Source organism: Podarcis bocagei (genome assembly GCF_964188305.1).
Source record: "Podarcis bocagei genome assembly, chromosome: 9".
Lineage (NCBI taxonomy): Eukaryota > Metazoa > Chordata > Lepidosauria > Squamata > Lacertidae > Podarcis > Podarcis bocagei.
In genome coordinates this window covers 58,578,549-58,594,930 of record NC_138134.1, presented here as the reverse complement: position 1 = coordinate 58,594,930, position 16,382 = coordinate 58,578,549, and the positions used below count along the sequence as shown (strand labels likewise).

At 44.2% G+C, this 16,382-nt stretch overlaps 1 protein-coding gene across 1 annotated transcript in view; it reads left to right on the top strand.

Moving 5' to 3' along the window:
* Positions 1-16,382, top strand: part of BANK1 (B cell scaffold protein with ankyrin repeats 1) — a 172,828-nt gene that overhangs the window by 142,354 nt on the left and 14,092 nt on the right. The window contains exons 8-10 of the mRNA XM_081209344.1: positions 1,963-2,071; positions 4,573-4,857; positions 7,930-8,193. Coding sequence (XP_081065470.1) covers positions 1,963-2,071; positions 4,573-4,857; positions 7,930-8,193 — 658 coding nt within the window. The remainder of the gene's footprint in view (positions 1-1,962; positions 2,072-4,572; positions 4,858-7,929; positions 8,194-16,382) is intronic.

The window sequence follows — 16,382 nt, the reverse complement described above, 5'->3', positions numbered from 1 at the left end:
ATGGCCTGATGTAGTACTGAGTGAGAAAAACAGGGGAATTGTTATCCTGTGGATATCCCTTTGCTCTCATGTATTTTGCTGGCCTGGGAAAGAATTGTGCTCATATAAATGATCCTGGGGAGCAGCTCAAAAGCTGAGCAGGTATCAAAGCCTGACAGCCAAGGCCAGTCTGAATAGAAAGATCTTACAACATGTCTAAAAGATGTTCAGGCTTTTGGCAAATTTCCATAAGGGAGGGAGTTCCAACATATGCTCCTTAAATTCCAGCCTTGAAAATGTCTTCTCTTTTTTCAAAAGCAAATGCCAGGCAGTACACGATGCACTACCTTGTTAAAATGAAAAAATAAAATGTAAGCCCTCACAGAGTCGAACAGAGAACAACAAAACAAAAAGGCATTGAGTTGTACACAAGTAGGTTATACTGAGTGTGGACCCACTGAAATTTTTAAACCTAAGTTAGTCATTATTTTCAGTAGGTCAGTTTGTCTGCTGTAAGTAGAATACAACCTAATGCAATTTGCCAGTGCACTGGCAAGTGGACTAGCACCCCCAACAGATAGAACATTCAAAGTGAGTACAAAAAGTAATTTGCTACCTACCTATCCATCATGTTTCAGCAGGGTGATTTCATAGAAACAGAGACATGTTTCTAGACCTCATGGCTGTAAAAACAGGTGAAATGTACAAAACCAAAAAGGGGGTTTATTGGGATTGCCTTGGGGGGGCAGGGGGTTGCTTTTGTGCCTGCATAACTGCTTCTCCTCTCCCACAACTAGCAGGGACAGAATAAAATATGCAAAACAAACAAATGTGTATACAAGTGTAGTGTATCAGTCAAATCATTCAGCTGCTGAAAGCAGACTTTATTTTTTGTTCAGAATGTGTACACCTTTTGAGTATCAAGAATCTTGCATCCATATGAGATTGCACATGCTATACAACCAGCTACTGGGGTTCTGCTCTTTTGCTCATCAATAAAAGCTTTTTGGTAGTGGCCAAAGTCACTCTCCTGGGAAATATATATGGTGCCATCTTTTTTCCATTTGTAAGGGGTGTGGTGAATGGGAAAGGCACTTAAAAAAATAAAAATCATGAGATCCAGTCAGAAATCTTCTATCCAGAGCTTTTGTATCACATGAGCGCTGGCCCCAAAATCAGAAAGGGAGTGATGTCAAATGGCCCAGGGCCAACATTGATTCTGACAATAGAGGGATGCTGATACAGGGCAAAGACAATCAAATCAAGTACCTTGACTGAGAGTCAAAGAACAGAGTAAAGTGAGGGCCAACCTCAGCAATATGTTAGCTTCTAGTATATTGGTAGTGGGAATTTAGAATTAGATTTCATAGATATGTTCTGGCCAGGCAAAAAAACATCCAAAGGGGATACAAAGCAAAGGGCAGAGGGGTTTGTGGCTTGGGGAGAGTCCTAAGGACCAGTTACAAAGGACTGGAGAGCCACACTGACCCACATGCCTGAGCTTCTCTATTCCCAGATTAGTTCCTCTAGCCAAAGGGACCTTGGGGCTTATGTTTATCAAATAGAAGTTCTGCTGCACCAGGTATGCTTGGGCACTCCTAAAATAGCTCTTTGGATTTTTGCTGTGGTCTATGCTTAGTGTTGCTTGCAAAACAAACCAACACACATACAAAAAGAGCTGATTAATTCCTGTGCAAACATGCCAACAAGTTGTCAGCTTTAACTTATTGCAATTAGGGGGTCAACCTTTTATGTTTTCTCCCTGTGTTCCTTTGTCTCCTGTTACGCTTTTTACAGAACTGGATTGTGTTGAAGCAGATGTTGCTAAGGAAAAGCTCATTCAGAGGGAAACCAGTTCTGCAGAAAGTAGGGGACCAGATGGGATATCTGCATGGCTGGCTCCAGAACTGTGCTCTCTGGCCTGCACTGAAACCCTGATGGACACTCCTGCTACTGAGCACTCTTTGGTCTTTTCCCTCCCAGATAAAAGAAGACAGCAAGGAAAGCAACAATCAGGAGGAGGAAGAAGTCGAGACAGTAGATAATACTTACGTGGTGATGATGAGCTCAGAATCTCTCTGCAATGGACTTTGTACGTTTCTGGTATAGAGATCTCCAACACTGCTTCTTCTCCACAGTGACAATATAAATTTATATGTCCTAATGCGTACATCCACAGGGAAGAGCTACAGTTTTGTGAGCAGCTTCTACCTTAGTTAATTTAAAGCACATTAGCTTTTTGCCATTAACCATTTTCTTCTCCCTTTGAGCACACTCCATCCTCTGGTATTCCTGGTGTTTTACCACTAGCATCCCTTGCCCTAAACTGCACACAAGCACCAAGACTCCACAGGTACTCCAGTGGCCGTCTTGAAGACCATCGCTCCTTATCTGAGTCTAGAAAGGAGCACCTTTGGCTATGTAGCAAAAGGAGGCTGGTACCAGTCCCTCCTTTGGACTAACCTAGGTTCCTCACTGCACTGCATTGTCAAAACAGCTGTCAGGAAGTCCATGTCCCTGGCAGCCAGTCCTAACCAGCTCCCCAGGAGTTCCCAAAGGGTCATCCACTTTGGGTGGTCTGTGAAGAACCCCTACCATCTGAATTCGATGGAATTCAATTTGTGATACTGTAAGACAGAATATAAGAAGTAAAAAGAATACTAATAATAATATAATAATAATATATTATTTATACCCCGCCCATCTGACTGGGTTTCCCTGGGCACTCTGGGTGGCTCCCAGCCAAATATTAAAACGCAATACAGCATTAAACGTGAAAAACTTCCCTAAACAGATGTCCCTTCAGAATTCTTTTGAAAGTAAGATAGTTACTTATTGCCTTAACATCTGATGGGAGAGTGTTCCCCAGGGCAGGTGCCACTACCAAGAAGGCCCTCTGCCTGGTTCCCTGCAACCTCACTTCACACACACAGTGAGGGAACCGCCAGAAGGCCCTCAGTGCTGGACCTCAGCGTCTGGGCTGAACGATGGAGGTGGAGACACTTCTTCAGGTATACAGGACCGAGGCCATTTAGGGTTTTAAAGGTCAGCACTGACACTTTGAATTGTGCTTGGAAACATACTGGAAACCAATGCAGATCTCTCAGGACCGGTGTTATATGGTCTCGGCAGCCACTCCCAGTCACCAGTCTAGCTGCCGCATTCTGGATTAATTGCTGAGTCACCTTCAAAGGTAGCCCCATGTAGAATGCATTGCAATAGTCCAAGCGGGAGATAACTAGAGCATGCACCACTCTGGCGAGACAGTCTGCGGGCAGGTAGGGTCTCAGCCTGCTTACCAGATGGAGCTGGTAGACAGCTGCCCTGGACACAGAATTGACCTGCACCTCCATGGACAGCTGTGAATCCAAAATGACTCCCAGGCTGCGCACCTGGTCCTTCAGGGGCACAGTTACCCCATTCAGGACCAGGGAGTCCTCCACACCAGCCTGCCCCCTTCCCCCAAGAACAGTACTTCTGTCTTGTCAGGATTCAACCTCAATCTGTTAGCTGCCATCCATCCTCCAACCGCCTCCAGACACTCACACAAGACTGGTTCTGATTTAAAAGAGAGGTAGAGCTGGGTATCAGCCGCATATTGATGAATGCCCAGCCCAAACCCCCTGATGATCTCTCCCAGCAATAAAATGCAGTTAAAAAGTATACAGCATCTATGCTACAAACAGGCAGTGAAATCACTAAGAGGTCTACCAAGACCCATAGCCATTTTAAAGTGGTTCATGGGTGGTGGGGAGCCACTTTATTATATCTTTATAATGACCCTTAGTTTTGCCACTGTTGGTAGTCGGCCAGACTTCTCAAATGAAGCCAGTGCCAAGTAGCTGGGTCATATCCCAGCCTCAGATGTCGGCAGTTCAGCTATCAATGGGCAAAGGCATTGTTAACTGCAGCTGCAAGCAAATGGAATGCACGAGGGGCATCATTTCTTCCAAAATAGAGACTGTCTCTAAAAAAACCCAACCTTGTGGAAGCCATTTGCCTTCCCCACTACCCTGGGTGGCTTCATCCTTTATATGTGTGCTCAGTGAGACACCAGGGCCTCACAAACCCATTGAAGGACCATCTTTGCAGCAATTCTAACATTTCTTCTCCTAAGGGCAACATTTATTCCATGTTAAAGAATGCCAAATGATAAGCTGGCGAGTCACAGTCTATTAAAAATATATAACCCCATACAGCTGCATAAGTTATAGCCTGCTCGACTCACTCCTATGTGCTGTGCTGCATTCATAATCGAGCAATTTGAGCTCAGGTTGGGGGGGCGCATGAAGGGGAGAAGACTCAGTTCTGGGTTTCCACCACCATTTGGAGAAAGCCTAGCATTATCACACGCATGAATATGTTACACAGGAAAGTTACAAAATCTAATGAAAACCTCCACCATTCATTTAATAAATATTTTAGGTGCTTTTTCACGGGAGTTATACATGTGTCAGCTTTTCCACTGTATTAGTTCATGAAAGTTTTATAAGCAGTGCTGCCGTTGCTTCAGTGGAAATCTGTGAAATATGAAATGTTTCCAGATGGCATACTGTATTTTAAAATGAAATAATGATAATATGTCCTCCTCAGCATTACCCGCCAGGCCAAACCCAAGAGAACAGCCTGGAGCTTGCTGGAAAATCCAGAAGGACTCGAGAATGGTTGGTGATGGAGAGGAACAGGAAAGAGAGGCTAAAACAGGAGGAGAAGAAGAAAATAAATTAGGGGGGAATCCACAATGCTCAAGTGAGGAGGAGGAGGAGAAGGCTCCTAAAGGAAGAAGCAGAAATGTGGTCTACCCTGAGAGGCCACCTTTGCCGCCTCGAAACCCACTTACCACCACAAGACAAGATGAGGTTTTCAACTGGACCCCAGGTACGGAGTCATGAAAGCAAACAAATCCTCCCAAAATATTTGCAGTATTTATTTAATTAATCTAGATATTTCTGTGCTGCCATTTTATGCTGCCTGTTGCTGGGGATGGAAACAGACTACCATGAGCACATGGCACTAGCATTAAAAGCCTGCAGTAACTTCCCAACTGCTTTGGGGCCATGTTAAAGGTTCTTACACTCGTGTATAAAGCAACTTTGGCCCAGGATTGCCTTCACCAGTACGCCCCAAGTTGATCACTGAGTTTGCCTGGGGGAGCACCAGTAGCATTCCTGCATTGACCGGAGCATGACTCTATGGAATTCTCTCCCATTAGAAACCAGGCAGAAACCATTCCTGCTAAGGGTCAGACATCAGGTTAAAGTGGTTTCATTTCAGAAAGCCTTTGCACCATGAGTGCTGTGCTGATGTTCTGCTCTCTGATGTTTAAAACTCATTTTAAATTTTGCATGTTGCACATTTTATTTTTTTCTGCATTGAGACATATGGTGAAAAGTGAGGTCTGCACATGTGAAGCATTTAATGCCCTCCCACAGGGGCCTCCTCTGTAGTAGCTCCTTGTTTATTAAATGCTCTCCATAGGGAGGTCTGCCTGGCACCAACCTTGTCACTGTGCCAGCGTTGACTGGGCTATCTACGCAATGCTGTCAATGGGGTCACCCAGTGTAAAGCAGAGTAATTTTAGAACAGGAACGGGGAGCCAGATCTTGTTCGACTTCATCCCCTATCAGCTCCATCCACCATAGCCAATGGTCAGGGGCAACATGTGTTGTAATTCTGCAATATATGGTGGCCTCCAAGTTTCTGAATGGGTAGGCAAACTAAGGCCCGGGGGGCCGGATCCAGCCCAAACGCCTTCAAAATCCAGCCAGCGGACGGTCCGGGAATCAGCATGTTTTTACATGCTCCGGTCCGGGAATCAGCATGTTTTACATGCCTTTTATTTAAAACTCATCTCTGGGTTATTTGTGGGGCATAGGAATTCGTTCATTTCCCCCCTCAAAATATAGTCCAGCCCCCCACAAGGTCTGAGGGACAGTGGACCGGCCCCCTGCTGAAAAAGTTTGCTGACCCCTGCTATTGTAGAAAATCTCACCTGAACCAGCCCTATCAATATTGGATATAGATATAGATATAGATATAGATATAGATATAGATATAGATATAGATATAGATATAGATATAGATATAGATATAGATATAGATATAGATGATATAGATAGATATAGATGATATAGAGATAGAGATAGAGATAGAGATAGAGATAGAGATAGAGATAGAGATAGATATAGATATAGATATAGATATAGATATAGATATAGATATAGATATAGATGATATAGATATAGATATAGATATAGATATAGATATAGATATAGATATAGATATAGATATAGATATAGATATAGATATAGATATAGATATAGATATAGATATAGATATAGATATAGATATAGATATAACTGGTTCACATAAACCAATATAACAATGGAGCATAGAAATGCGCAAAGTGTTGCGACAAAATAGTCTGGAGTCTTTTTAACTGCCATAAAATATGGTGGGTGCTGCCGCCCATGATAAAGATACTGCTCTCTTGCCAAATCACCTTTTGCGTGGCTTGTGCCCTTGAAGTGCCACTGTTCCCACAAGAGCAGCCGACAGAGGAGGGGAGAAGGGATCAAAGGATTTATTGGAAAGGGTTTGGAATGGCTCGTCGGCCCGCCAAACTGGCACATGGCGACGCCACACATGAATAATTCTATTGCATCACGGACGTGTCTCTAAGCAGGCAGACGTGCACACTAACTCCAGGCAGTGCCAGTTAATATCCTGGGGATGAAGCCAAATCCCTCTGAAGCGCTTTCTGTATGAATCTTTCAGTTTAATTGCGCTGTGTTTCTGTGAAGCATTAGGTTGGTTTCATCTTTGGGAGGGGTGCGATCGTTTCTTTTTCAAAGAGAAACTGTAATGAGTCATCCATCCACATTCTTTAGAGAGTCATTTGCTGCAGGTACTGCAAGAGAATAGCTGCAGAGCAACCTGGAGTCAACCCACCGCTGCCATCCTTCCCGGGAAAGGTTTGTTTGCCAGTGGCATGAGTGCCCCCTGTGGAAGCCAGGAGGTCAGAATGCTAACATAGTGGAATAATAATAATAATAATAATAATAATAATAATAATAATAATAATAATAATAATAATAATAATGGCAAGTTGGGAAGGGTCTCTTCTTCATATGAAACACAGGATGCCACACTTGTTTTAATTTGCCTTTCGTTAACAGTCATCGAGGAAATATCTCTGATTGTAGGTCTTTTCTGCATTCAATGGGTTTACTGTCCGTGTCGCTGTGTATGCAGTAGCTGAACTGTATGAATGGGAACCTTGAGCTTCTTTCACACAAACACGTGTACATAGAATCATAGAATTGTAGAGCTGGAAGGGACTGCGAAGGTCATCTAGTCCAAACACCTGCAATGCAGGAATCTGGGCTTACTGAGAATGGTTTTTGCAGAATTTCTATGTCAACAGTGCAAAATACCTGCCCTGGTGAGACTCAGTCTCCTAGAATCTTAATTCAACCAGAAGCCCCTGTTCATACAAATTAGTACAGCATACGCAATTTTTAGGCAAATTTGTGTTTTTCAAAAGTCCTTAAAGTACCTAGCAATAACTATGTTTTTCGCACTGTCTAACATCCTCACTACTCTTTTGAGCTTAAAGCGAGACACACACCTCTCCAGATTACACAATTATAAGGAACCCATAATACTTTTTTTAGCATTTATATAGCAGTTTACAAGAGTTCATCCCGATGAATTTGTATTGTTTTTAAAAGGCCATTTTGCCTCTAATAGAAATGGCAGGCAACTGTGGTCTTAAGGGAATAAATGTGATTTTGAGCTGTCCAATTTATAGAGGTATACATGGTCTTTGTATGCAACGTGCAAAGATTTTTACTAAGGCTTATTTTAACAGGCATATGGTGGTGTTTTCATTCACCCTGGAAACCCAGGAGCCTGGATAATGATGTTGCTGTTGTGCGTGTTTTGTAGAATGGGAAGCAGAGAAAGAACAAAAGAAAACCGATGAGATACACGAGGAGGAGAAAGAAGAAGGTGAATCTGAGAAATCAGAAGAGGAAGATCCATACAGCTCTGCTCTTGTGGATGATGGTGTGTACGATATCATTTTTGACAACGACAACAAAGAGCGAAGGAAAGGTGGCAGGTCCTTTATTATGAACCGGCCACCAGCGCCCGCACCTCGTCCTTTGTTTGCACCTACAAAAGTGGAGAGCACTCCTTACATAGCACAAGGTAACTTCTGTTTGCCATTCACTTTTCATAAAGTTCCATTAATGCCCAGCGAATATCTGTTGTAAATATACAGAATAATCTCAGTCTAACATTCTTTGTACATTCATGTTCAGCTCTTTGCAGAAAAACACAACACATAAAAAACTTAAATATTATGGTTTTGTTAGTGGATAAAGAGTTAGTATGGGTTGGAAGGCAGAGCTATGTGTCCCTTAACGCCTGCTCAGGATATTGTCTTCTTGTCACTGATGAAGTAAGATTCAGGCACCAAAGCATTTTTGGTTAACTCTGCTTTTTAAACTCTATTCAGACCAGCCACAGGCTCCATTTAGTGCCTATCAGGAGTCCACCCATAACGTAGAGTACCCAATGCTAGAATCCAGGCGTTATTATTATTATTTATTAAATTTACATACTGTCCTTCATCCAAAGATCACAGGGAGGTTTGCAACGTAACACAACAGCATTGATTTGCTGCAGTGGCAATCCTGCCCTTGAGGAACAGGAAAAGAGAAAGCATCAGTGCAGACTGGAAACAAGCAAGTTGAATAATGTTTCTTTATTTTATTTTATTTTTAAAGACCCCTGAGAACTTCTAAGGTACTTACATCAGTTTTATACCAGTTTAACTGTCGTGATTTGGTGCCAGAGGCACCATATAGACCATGTTAAGAATCATTAACTGGATATTCCTAGCTCACTTAAGGAACTACACTTCACAAGGCTTTTGGGAGAAAGCTTTTTTTTCTTTTTTTCTTTTGCACTGAAAACATCAGCGGATGATCTGTAAACAGATTCTCATTTAACGAGGAGTTCGGCGGTGAATCTGGGGGTGGTAGTTATCTCAAGGCTGTCATTTATGCGTAATTAGCTAGCAAAAGGCAATGAACAGTTGAAGACTAAATGTCTCAGTTCAGGAAATGGAGTAAGCTGAGATCAAGCTTTCTCAGCCTGGTATCGTCTTGGTGTTTGGGATTATAATTCCCATCATCTCCAGCCAGCAAGGCTACACATACGAAAATGGTTAAAGCAGGGAAATGTTCCCCCACCAATGTTTAGTTCAATTTGCAATAATATCAGGTGCACATTGCAAAACATGTTGTTGCCTTCAGGAAAGAGTGGGATCTATTTCTTACTACATACACACCTCCCCCTGCCCTCAATCATTGCACCATCTATACTCAGATAAATATTCAGTAACATAGGAAAATTTCATCAAGACGAAGCCACGCCGTCGTGCCAAATGGCTTTATGTCCAGATGGCGTGCACTCTCGACGCGCTTCCTTCCTGTTCCTTGGCTTCTTAATATTCCTCACCAGGTTATTTCAATATGCTTCCAATTACACAATGTCAGAATAACTGTTTAATAAATGCATGAGAGCATTTTGTTTCGTAGCACATAGCAAAAGGTTTGTGCTCATTAAAGGCACAGGCTCATCCGCCCTGGAGACTGAAGTTAGCACAGCTTAACCACAGAGACAGGTGCAGTTTTGCTTACAGTGATCTGCCATGTAGTTCAGCTCTGACCTTAGAGAATTGCCTCAGGCCTAAGGGGGATACTTCAGTCTCTGTGCCTGCTGACTCATTGGCATCCCTGGAAAAGACTGCCAAGGAAGAAGCCTGCTTAGCGCTGTTGTAATTCCCTGCCCCTCTTTGATTTGCCACACAAACACATTCCAGTAGTAAACATACTTTACGGTAAAGTCTTGTTGCTTTCCATGGGATGTGCACTGCAAACCTGTGCATGCTTTTTCAGAAGGAAGTTCTACTATGTATGATGACCTCAGTCAAGAGAGAGACAAGGGAAACATGTCCCTGTTAATTCTTCTCGACTTCTCCAGTGTGGTGTAGTGGTTAAGAGCGGTAGACTCGTAATCTGGTGAACCGGGTTCGCGTCTCCACTCCTCCACATGCAGCTGCTGGGTGACCTTGGGCTAGTCACGCTTCTTTGAAGTCTCCCAGCCCCACTCACCTCACAGAGTGTTTGTTGTGGGGGAGGAAGGGAAAGGAGAATGATAGCTTCTTTGAGACTCCTTCAGGTAGTGATAAAGCGGGATATCAAATCCAAATCCAAACACTTCTCAGTGGCTTTCGATACCATCGACCATGGTATCCTTCTAGAGCAACTCTCCAAACTAGGAGTGGGTGGCACCGCTTTGCAGTGGTTCCAGTCCTACTTGGATGGCCACTCCCAGAGGGTGTTACTTGCTTTTCAGCCCCGTGGAACCTTCAATGTGGGGTTACACAGGGCTCAATCCTACCCCCTACGTTGTTTAACATCTACATAAAATGCTGGGTGGGGTTATCCGGAGGTTTGGAGTGTGTTGTCAGCAGTATGCTGATGACACTCAGCTCTATTTCTCCTTTACATCTGCAGACGAGGCAGTGGAAGTGCTGGACCAGTGTCTTGCCTCAGTAATTGACTGGATGAGAGCCAACAAACTGAAACTCAATCCAGATAAGACTGAGGGTGGGTTAGTGGGTGGTTTCCTAGACCGGATGGGTAGGAGGTTGCCTGCTTTAGATGGGGTTACACTTTGCGTGGCGATACCCGCCCCCTCCCCAGAAGGAATAAATAAAGACACCGGACACCAGAATTTAGGTTAATGGGCGAAAAATGGTCACAACTTTATTGATTGCAGGTAAGAGTGGTATTGGCCTTAGGCATTGGCCCTAACAGTCTATCCGGTCTAACCGGGGAGGGTTAAGCACCAACAGGGGGAGCCCCCCAGATGTACATCCGTGGCTGCTGCAAGGGGGGAAAAGGGGCAAGCCCGGGCTGCCCCGACCTTATGTGCCCTTCGCTGGCCCCGCCCCGGTGGCAGCCCGTTGGCTGGAGCTGCCGGACATGAATAATGATGAGATCCCCGAGTCCCCGCGGGGCTGGCGCCAGCCCCGCGAGAGTGTGGATGGGGGCGTGCGCCTGCAACACACACACCCCTCCGTAGCTCGGGAGTGGCTTTCTCTGAAGGAGCAGGTTCATAGCTTGGGGGCACTCCTTGATCCTTTGCTGTTGCTTGAGGCTCAGATGGCCTCAGTGGCCTGGAGTGCCTTCCATCAGCCCTATCTGGACAGGGATAGCCTAACTCCTGTTGTCTATGCTTTGGTAACCTCAAGGTTAAATTACTGCAATGCGTTATATGTAGGGCTGCCTCTGAAGATGGTTCAGAAACTTCAGCTGGTGCAGAATTCAGAGGCCAGGTTCCTCACCGGAGCAAGACGGTTTGAGCATATTACACCGATCCTGGTCTGACTGCACTGGCTACCAATTAGTTTCCAGGCCCAATTCAAAGTGCTGGTTTTGACCTATAAAGACTTAAACGGCTCAGGACCGCAATACCTCAAGGACCGCCTCTTTTCATATGAACCTACCCAGACCCTGAGATCATCTTCTGAGGCCCTTCTTTGTGTGCCTCCTTCTCAAGAGGTCAGGAGGGTGGCAACAGAAGAACAAGCCTTCTCTGCAGTGACTCCCCGTCTGTGGAATGCTCTCCCCTGGGAAGTTCACCTGGCGCCTTCATTATACACCTTTAGGCGCCAGGCAAAAACATTCCTTTTTAACAAGGCCTTTGGTTGATTTGATTGACATCCAATGCCCTTTTAAAATGTGGGGGGTTTGGGGGGGGGTTATTGGGTTGTTTTTTATTCTGATTATGTATTTTGTGGTTTTATATTTTGATTTTATTCTGTGAACTGCCCTGAGACCCTAGGGTATAGGGTGGTATAATAATAATAATAATAATAATAATAATAATAATAATAATAATAATAATAATAATAATAGAAACAGAGTTTACTTTCAAGTAACTGTACAAAAAAAATGCAGCAAAACTAGGTACTACATTGAATATGTGTGAATGCATCCCCCATCAAATTTTTTAAAAAATTGTTTTTGCATAGGAGGGGCTAACTCTTCTCCTGCCACCATGACAATTCCGCTAGCAAATCACTCCAAGACATCACACCATAGCTGCTTTTAGGCAATGAAGGGAAAACATAAGTGGCCAATACAGGCTTATATGCAGGCCTGGGGTCATCACTTGCCCCAACCCAGCAGTGACTGATGGTCCCCAGTGGCTCAGAGGGGCCCCTCACCAGTCCAACTGGGGGTAAAGGAGAGCTTCATTGTGCAACAATGGTACCTTCATAGTAAATGGAACCATGTTGCTAGTGTTTCTGTAGCATTAAAAGAAGCAGCAAAAAGAAGCAGATTGAACAACTTAACCCAGTCTCAGAGTGTGCCTTCACTGGACTGTTCATTGGCATTCAGCTTTATTTGTTGGGATGCAATGTGTTTCAGGGGCACATCTCTTAACCTTCCACCCACCAGCCTGAGTTCTTGCTAGAACTGCAGTTTTATTTTGATGGTCTGATAGCAAGCACATTCTCATTCAAAGCACAATTTCCCTTAATGTTGTTTCATTCACATCGAGTGTTTCCTTCAAGTCAACAAGACTTGTATAATGTCATCAATGATATTTGAGGGCTTTTGTCATAACAGGTGGTGCTTCCAATGGAGGAAATCAGTTTTTTGCTGCCTCAACATCCTACATTAGATAGTGAAAGCTTAGAAAATAAGATCAGAGAGAAGGAACTGAATTCACCAAAGTTAATGTTTTCTGAATGTAGTCTCTATAGCTCTTTCTTGCTTTGGTTCACTATATCATCTGAAACCATCTCATAAATGTCCCTTTTCAGTACGTTATTCCCAAAGCAATTCTGCACAGAATCAATATACAATAATCACTCCACCATTAGAAAAGTAGGTGCTTATGTACTGGGAACCAGAATGAGTCCAGCAGGACCTGTGCTTGCTCAAAGATCAGTTCTACCTGCAATGATGGCGTAAATTTTCAAAAGTTTCATTGGAGTCAATGGAAAGCTGCAGATGACTGCCCCCACCTGCCTCCGCGGCCATAGGAAGTTGCCTTACACTGAACCACACCATTGGTCCATCTAGTGCAGGGTTGTCCACACGGATTGGCAGTGACTCTCCAGGCTTTTAAGCATGGGTCTCTCCAAATCCTACCTGGAGATGCTGGGGATTAAACCTAGTTCTTCTCCATACAAAGCAGTTAAGTGGATTTGTAGCTGGTTGTTCACACCATCCGGGGGGGGGGGGAGTGAGAAGTGGGGTGCCACAGGGTTTTGTCCGAGACCCTGGTATCCAGTATGGCCTTAACAGAATGGAGAACTGGGTCGAAACTACAAAATGAATTTCAATAGAGGCAGGAAGAGCCAGTTCCATACCAACCCTTGCTTGCAAGAAGTACATGTGAAAAGGATCTCAAGGTCTTAGTAGACCACAAGCTCAACATGAGTCAACAGTGTGATGCAGCAGCAAAAAAAGGGGTGAATTTTATTCTAGGTTGCATCAACAGTTCAAGGGAAGTAATAGTACCACTCTATTCTGCCTTAGTCAGAGCACACCTGGAGTAGTGTTTCCAGTTCTAGCCACCACAGTTAAAGGAGGACATTGACAAGTTGGAATGTGTGCAAAGGAGGACAACCAAGATGATTAAGGGTATGGAAACCAAGCCTTAGAGTTGAGGGAGTTGGATATCTTTATCCCAGAAAAGAGAAGACTGAGGGGAGATGTGATAGAAATCTTCAAATATCTAACAGGTTGTCACGTGGAAGATGGAGCAAACCTGGGTAGGACCTAAACCAATGGCTTCCAGTTACAAGAAATGAGATTCTGACTAAACATCATGAAGAACTTTCTGACAGTAAGAGCTGTTTGACAGTGGAACAAACTCCTTTGGAAGGTGGTGGACTCATTGGAGGTTTTTAAGCAGAGATTTAAGCATCTGTCATGGATGCTTTAACGGAGATTCCTGCATTGCAGAGGGTTAGACTAGATGACCAGGTATAATGTCCAACTGGACCAATCTATGATTCTATGGTTCTCTAGTCCAAGCCCCTTATCAATAAAGAATGTACAGCCCAAGATAAAACTATACCCCCCCCTAACAGATAGTCATCCATCAGCCGCTTAAGTATCTCCAGTGGATGAAAGATCCTCAGCTCTTGGGCAGTATGTTCCACTGTCAAACAGCTTCCACCCATTTCCACCCATAGGTCCTCTGTGGAGCAAGAGCAGGGTCCGCTTGCTCATGAGACAGGGTGAAACAGCCACCTTGGGCAGCGGTAGCTCAAGAGGTGGCACCCTTGTGGGCACCTCACTCATCCCACCACTTCAACCCCTGGTGAAGTATCAGTAGCTTCTGGCAAGATCTTGCTGAAATCTCACAAGAACTCATTGAATTCTTGCAGAATCTCACAGAGCCCACAAGATCTCACAGAGAGAGAACAAGTCTGCCCCATCTTCTATGGGGCAATCCAGCCATGCCTTCCCTTAATCATCTCTTCTCCAGGTAAAACATACCCAGCTCTTTCACCTATTCCTCATAGGACTTAAGTTTCCAGACCTTCAATATGCTGTCCATCCACTGGATGTGCTCCAGTTTGTCATTGCCAAAATCGGGTGCCTTGGCTTGTTAAGTGTTGTGAGAAATGTCGACATGTTTCTTCACTGTTTTCTCCTCAAATCATAGCATGCCCGTGTGCCTGCTGTGTTGCAGTTTAGTTACATGTTTTCCTAATTCCGTCCCAAAAAAGTGAATAATTTATTTTCTCTTACCTCGCCCACTCAGAGTGTTTGTTGCCAGCTGAAAATGATTTTCAGCAAGACGCTGAATGTAAAGTGGTTCTAGCAATTTGACTTTGAACAGCTGGAGAAGTAATTCCATTTATTTCATTGCTATGGCATTGCAAAACTCAGCAGAAATACCCAGGCCTATCAGTTAAAGTACTTCCTAATCAGGGACATTGTTGAATGTATCCCTGTCCTGGACCCAATTTATTTTCTCTTCGGGTAATTTGTTAGAGGACACACTCTTCATTTTTCTGCCCTTGGCCATTAACATTTGGCCTGTCCATGACTTAACATCCATTGGGTAGGGTAGAATTCTCTTCAGACCTTGACCCCTTTGCTACGAGCAGTTGACACTAGACTGGTGTGAAACATGATGGCATTGCAGGAGCAGCCATGTTGGTGGGGTAGCACTGTGGAGCCTGTCACCTGGCAGTAGTGGCTGTGGCACATACTGGGTTGATGCGGGCAGCACAGCAATATGGTCCGGGCAATGCGGACACATCGGTGGAGACAGTCTGGCACTCCCATTGGTTCACCTTAACCTCATTGCTGCCCTGCCTTGCCCCCTGAGCATAAGCAAAATTTCCCACCAAAATTGCAACACACTTCTCCAACCAAACAAAGAATAGAAAAATGTGTATTAGGGTAGACCATGGGTAGGCAAACTAAGGCCCGGGGGCAGGATCCTGCTCAATCACCTTCTAAATCCGGCCCGTGGATGGTCCGGGAATCCGTGTGTTTTTGCATGAGCAGAATGTGTGCTTTTATTTAAAATGCATCTCTGGGTTATTTGTGGGGCATAGGAATTTGTTCATTTTTTATTTTATTTTTCCAAAATATAGTCTGGCCTCCCACAAGGTTTGAGCAACAGAGGATCGGCCCCCTGCTGAAAAAGTTTGCTGACCCCTGAGAGTATGCATACAAATGTATATATTGATGAAAATAACATACAATAAACATTATATTGGCGGAGAATTCTTGTGTCAGGCGGCAGTAAGCAACTTCCACGGCCAGTTGCCAGGAACATACAAGACAAGTTCTTACCATCTGCTTTTTATTCTATATTTAGAGATAGGCTTGGAACACAGCTTCTTGGGATAGTGATGCTATCCTGAGTGACTCTTCACCCCCCCTTTCCTCCCACTTCCTCTTTTGTCATTGTCTTCATCTCCCCTACGGGTGGCGCTGAGGGCCTCTGCTTCTGAGCTCTTTGCTCTCCTACTTTCAAGGCTTGCTGTGTTCTGGGAGAGGGGAGTTCTGGAATGCTTTCTAAAGACACTGTGTCCATCAGCTGTCACCATCCTGGTGCTTCCTCTTCCTCCTCTCCCATTATTTCCTTCTCCCATTCCTCTTCTGCCCAGTGCCTGACAACTTGCAAAGATGTGCATATCTATTTTTATTTATTGTTTATTATTACATTTCTACCTCACTCAAGAAGTGACTACAATTCCCCGTCTTCCCATTTCATCCTCCCAACAGCCCTGTGAGGTCGTTTAGGCCGAGAGAGACAGTGACTGGACCAAGGTCACC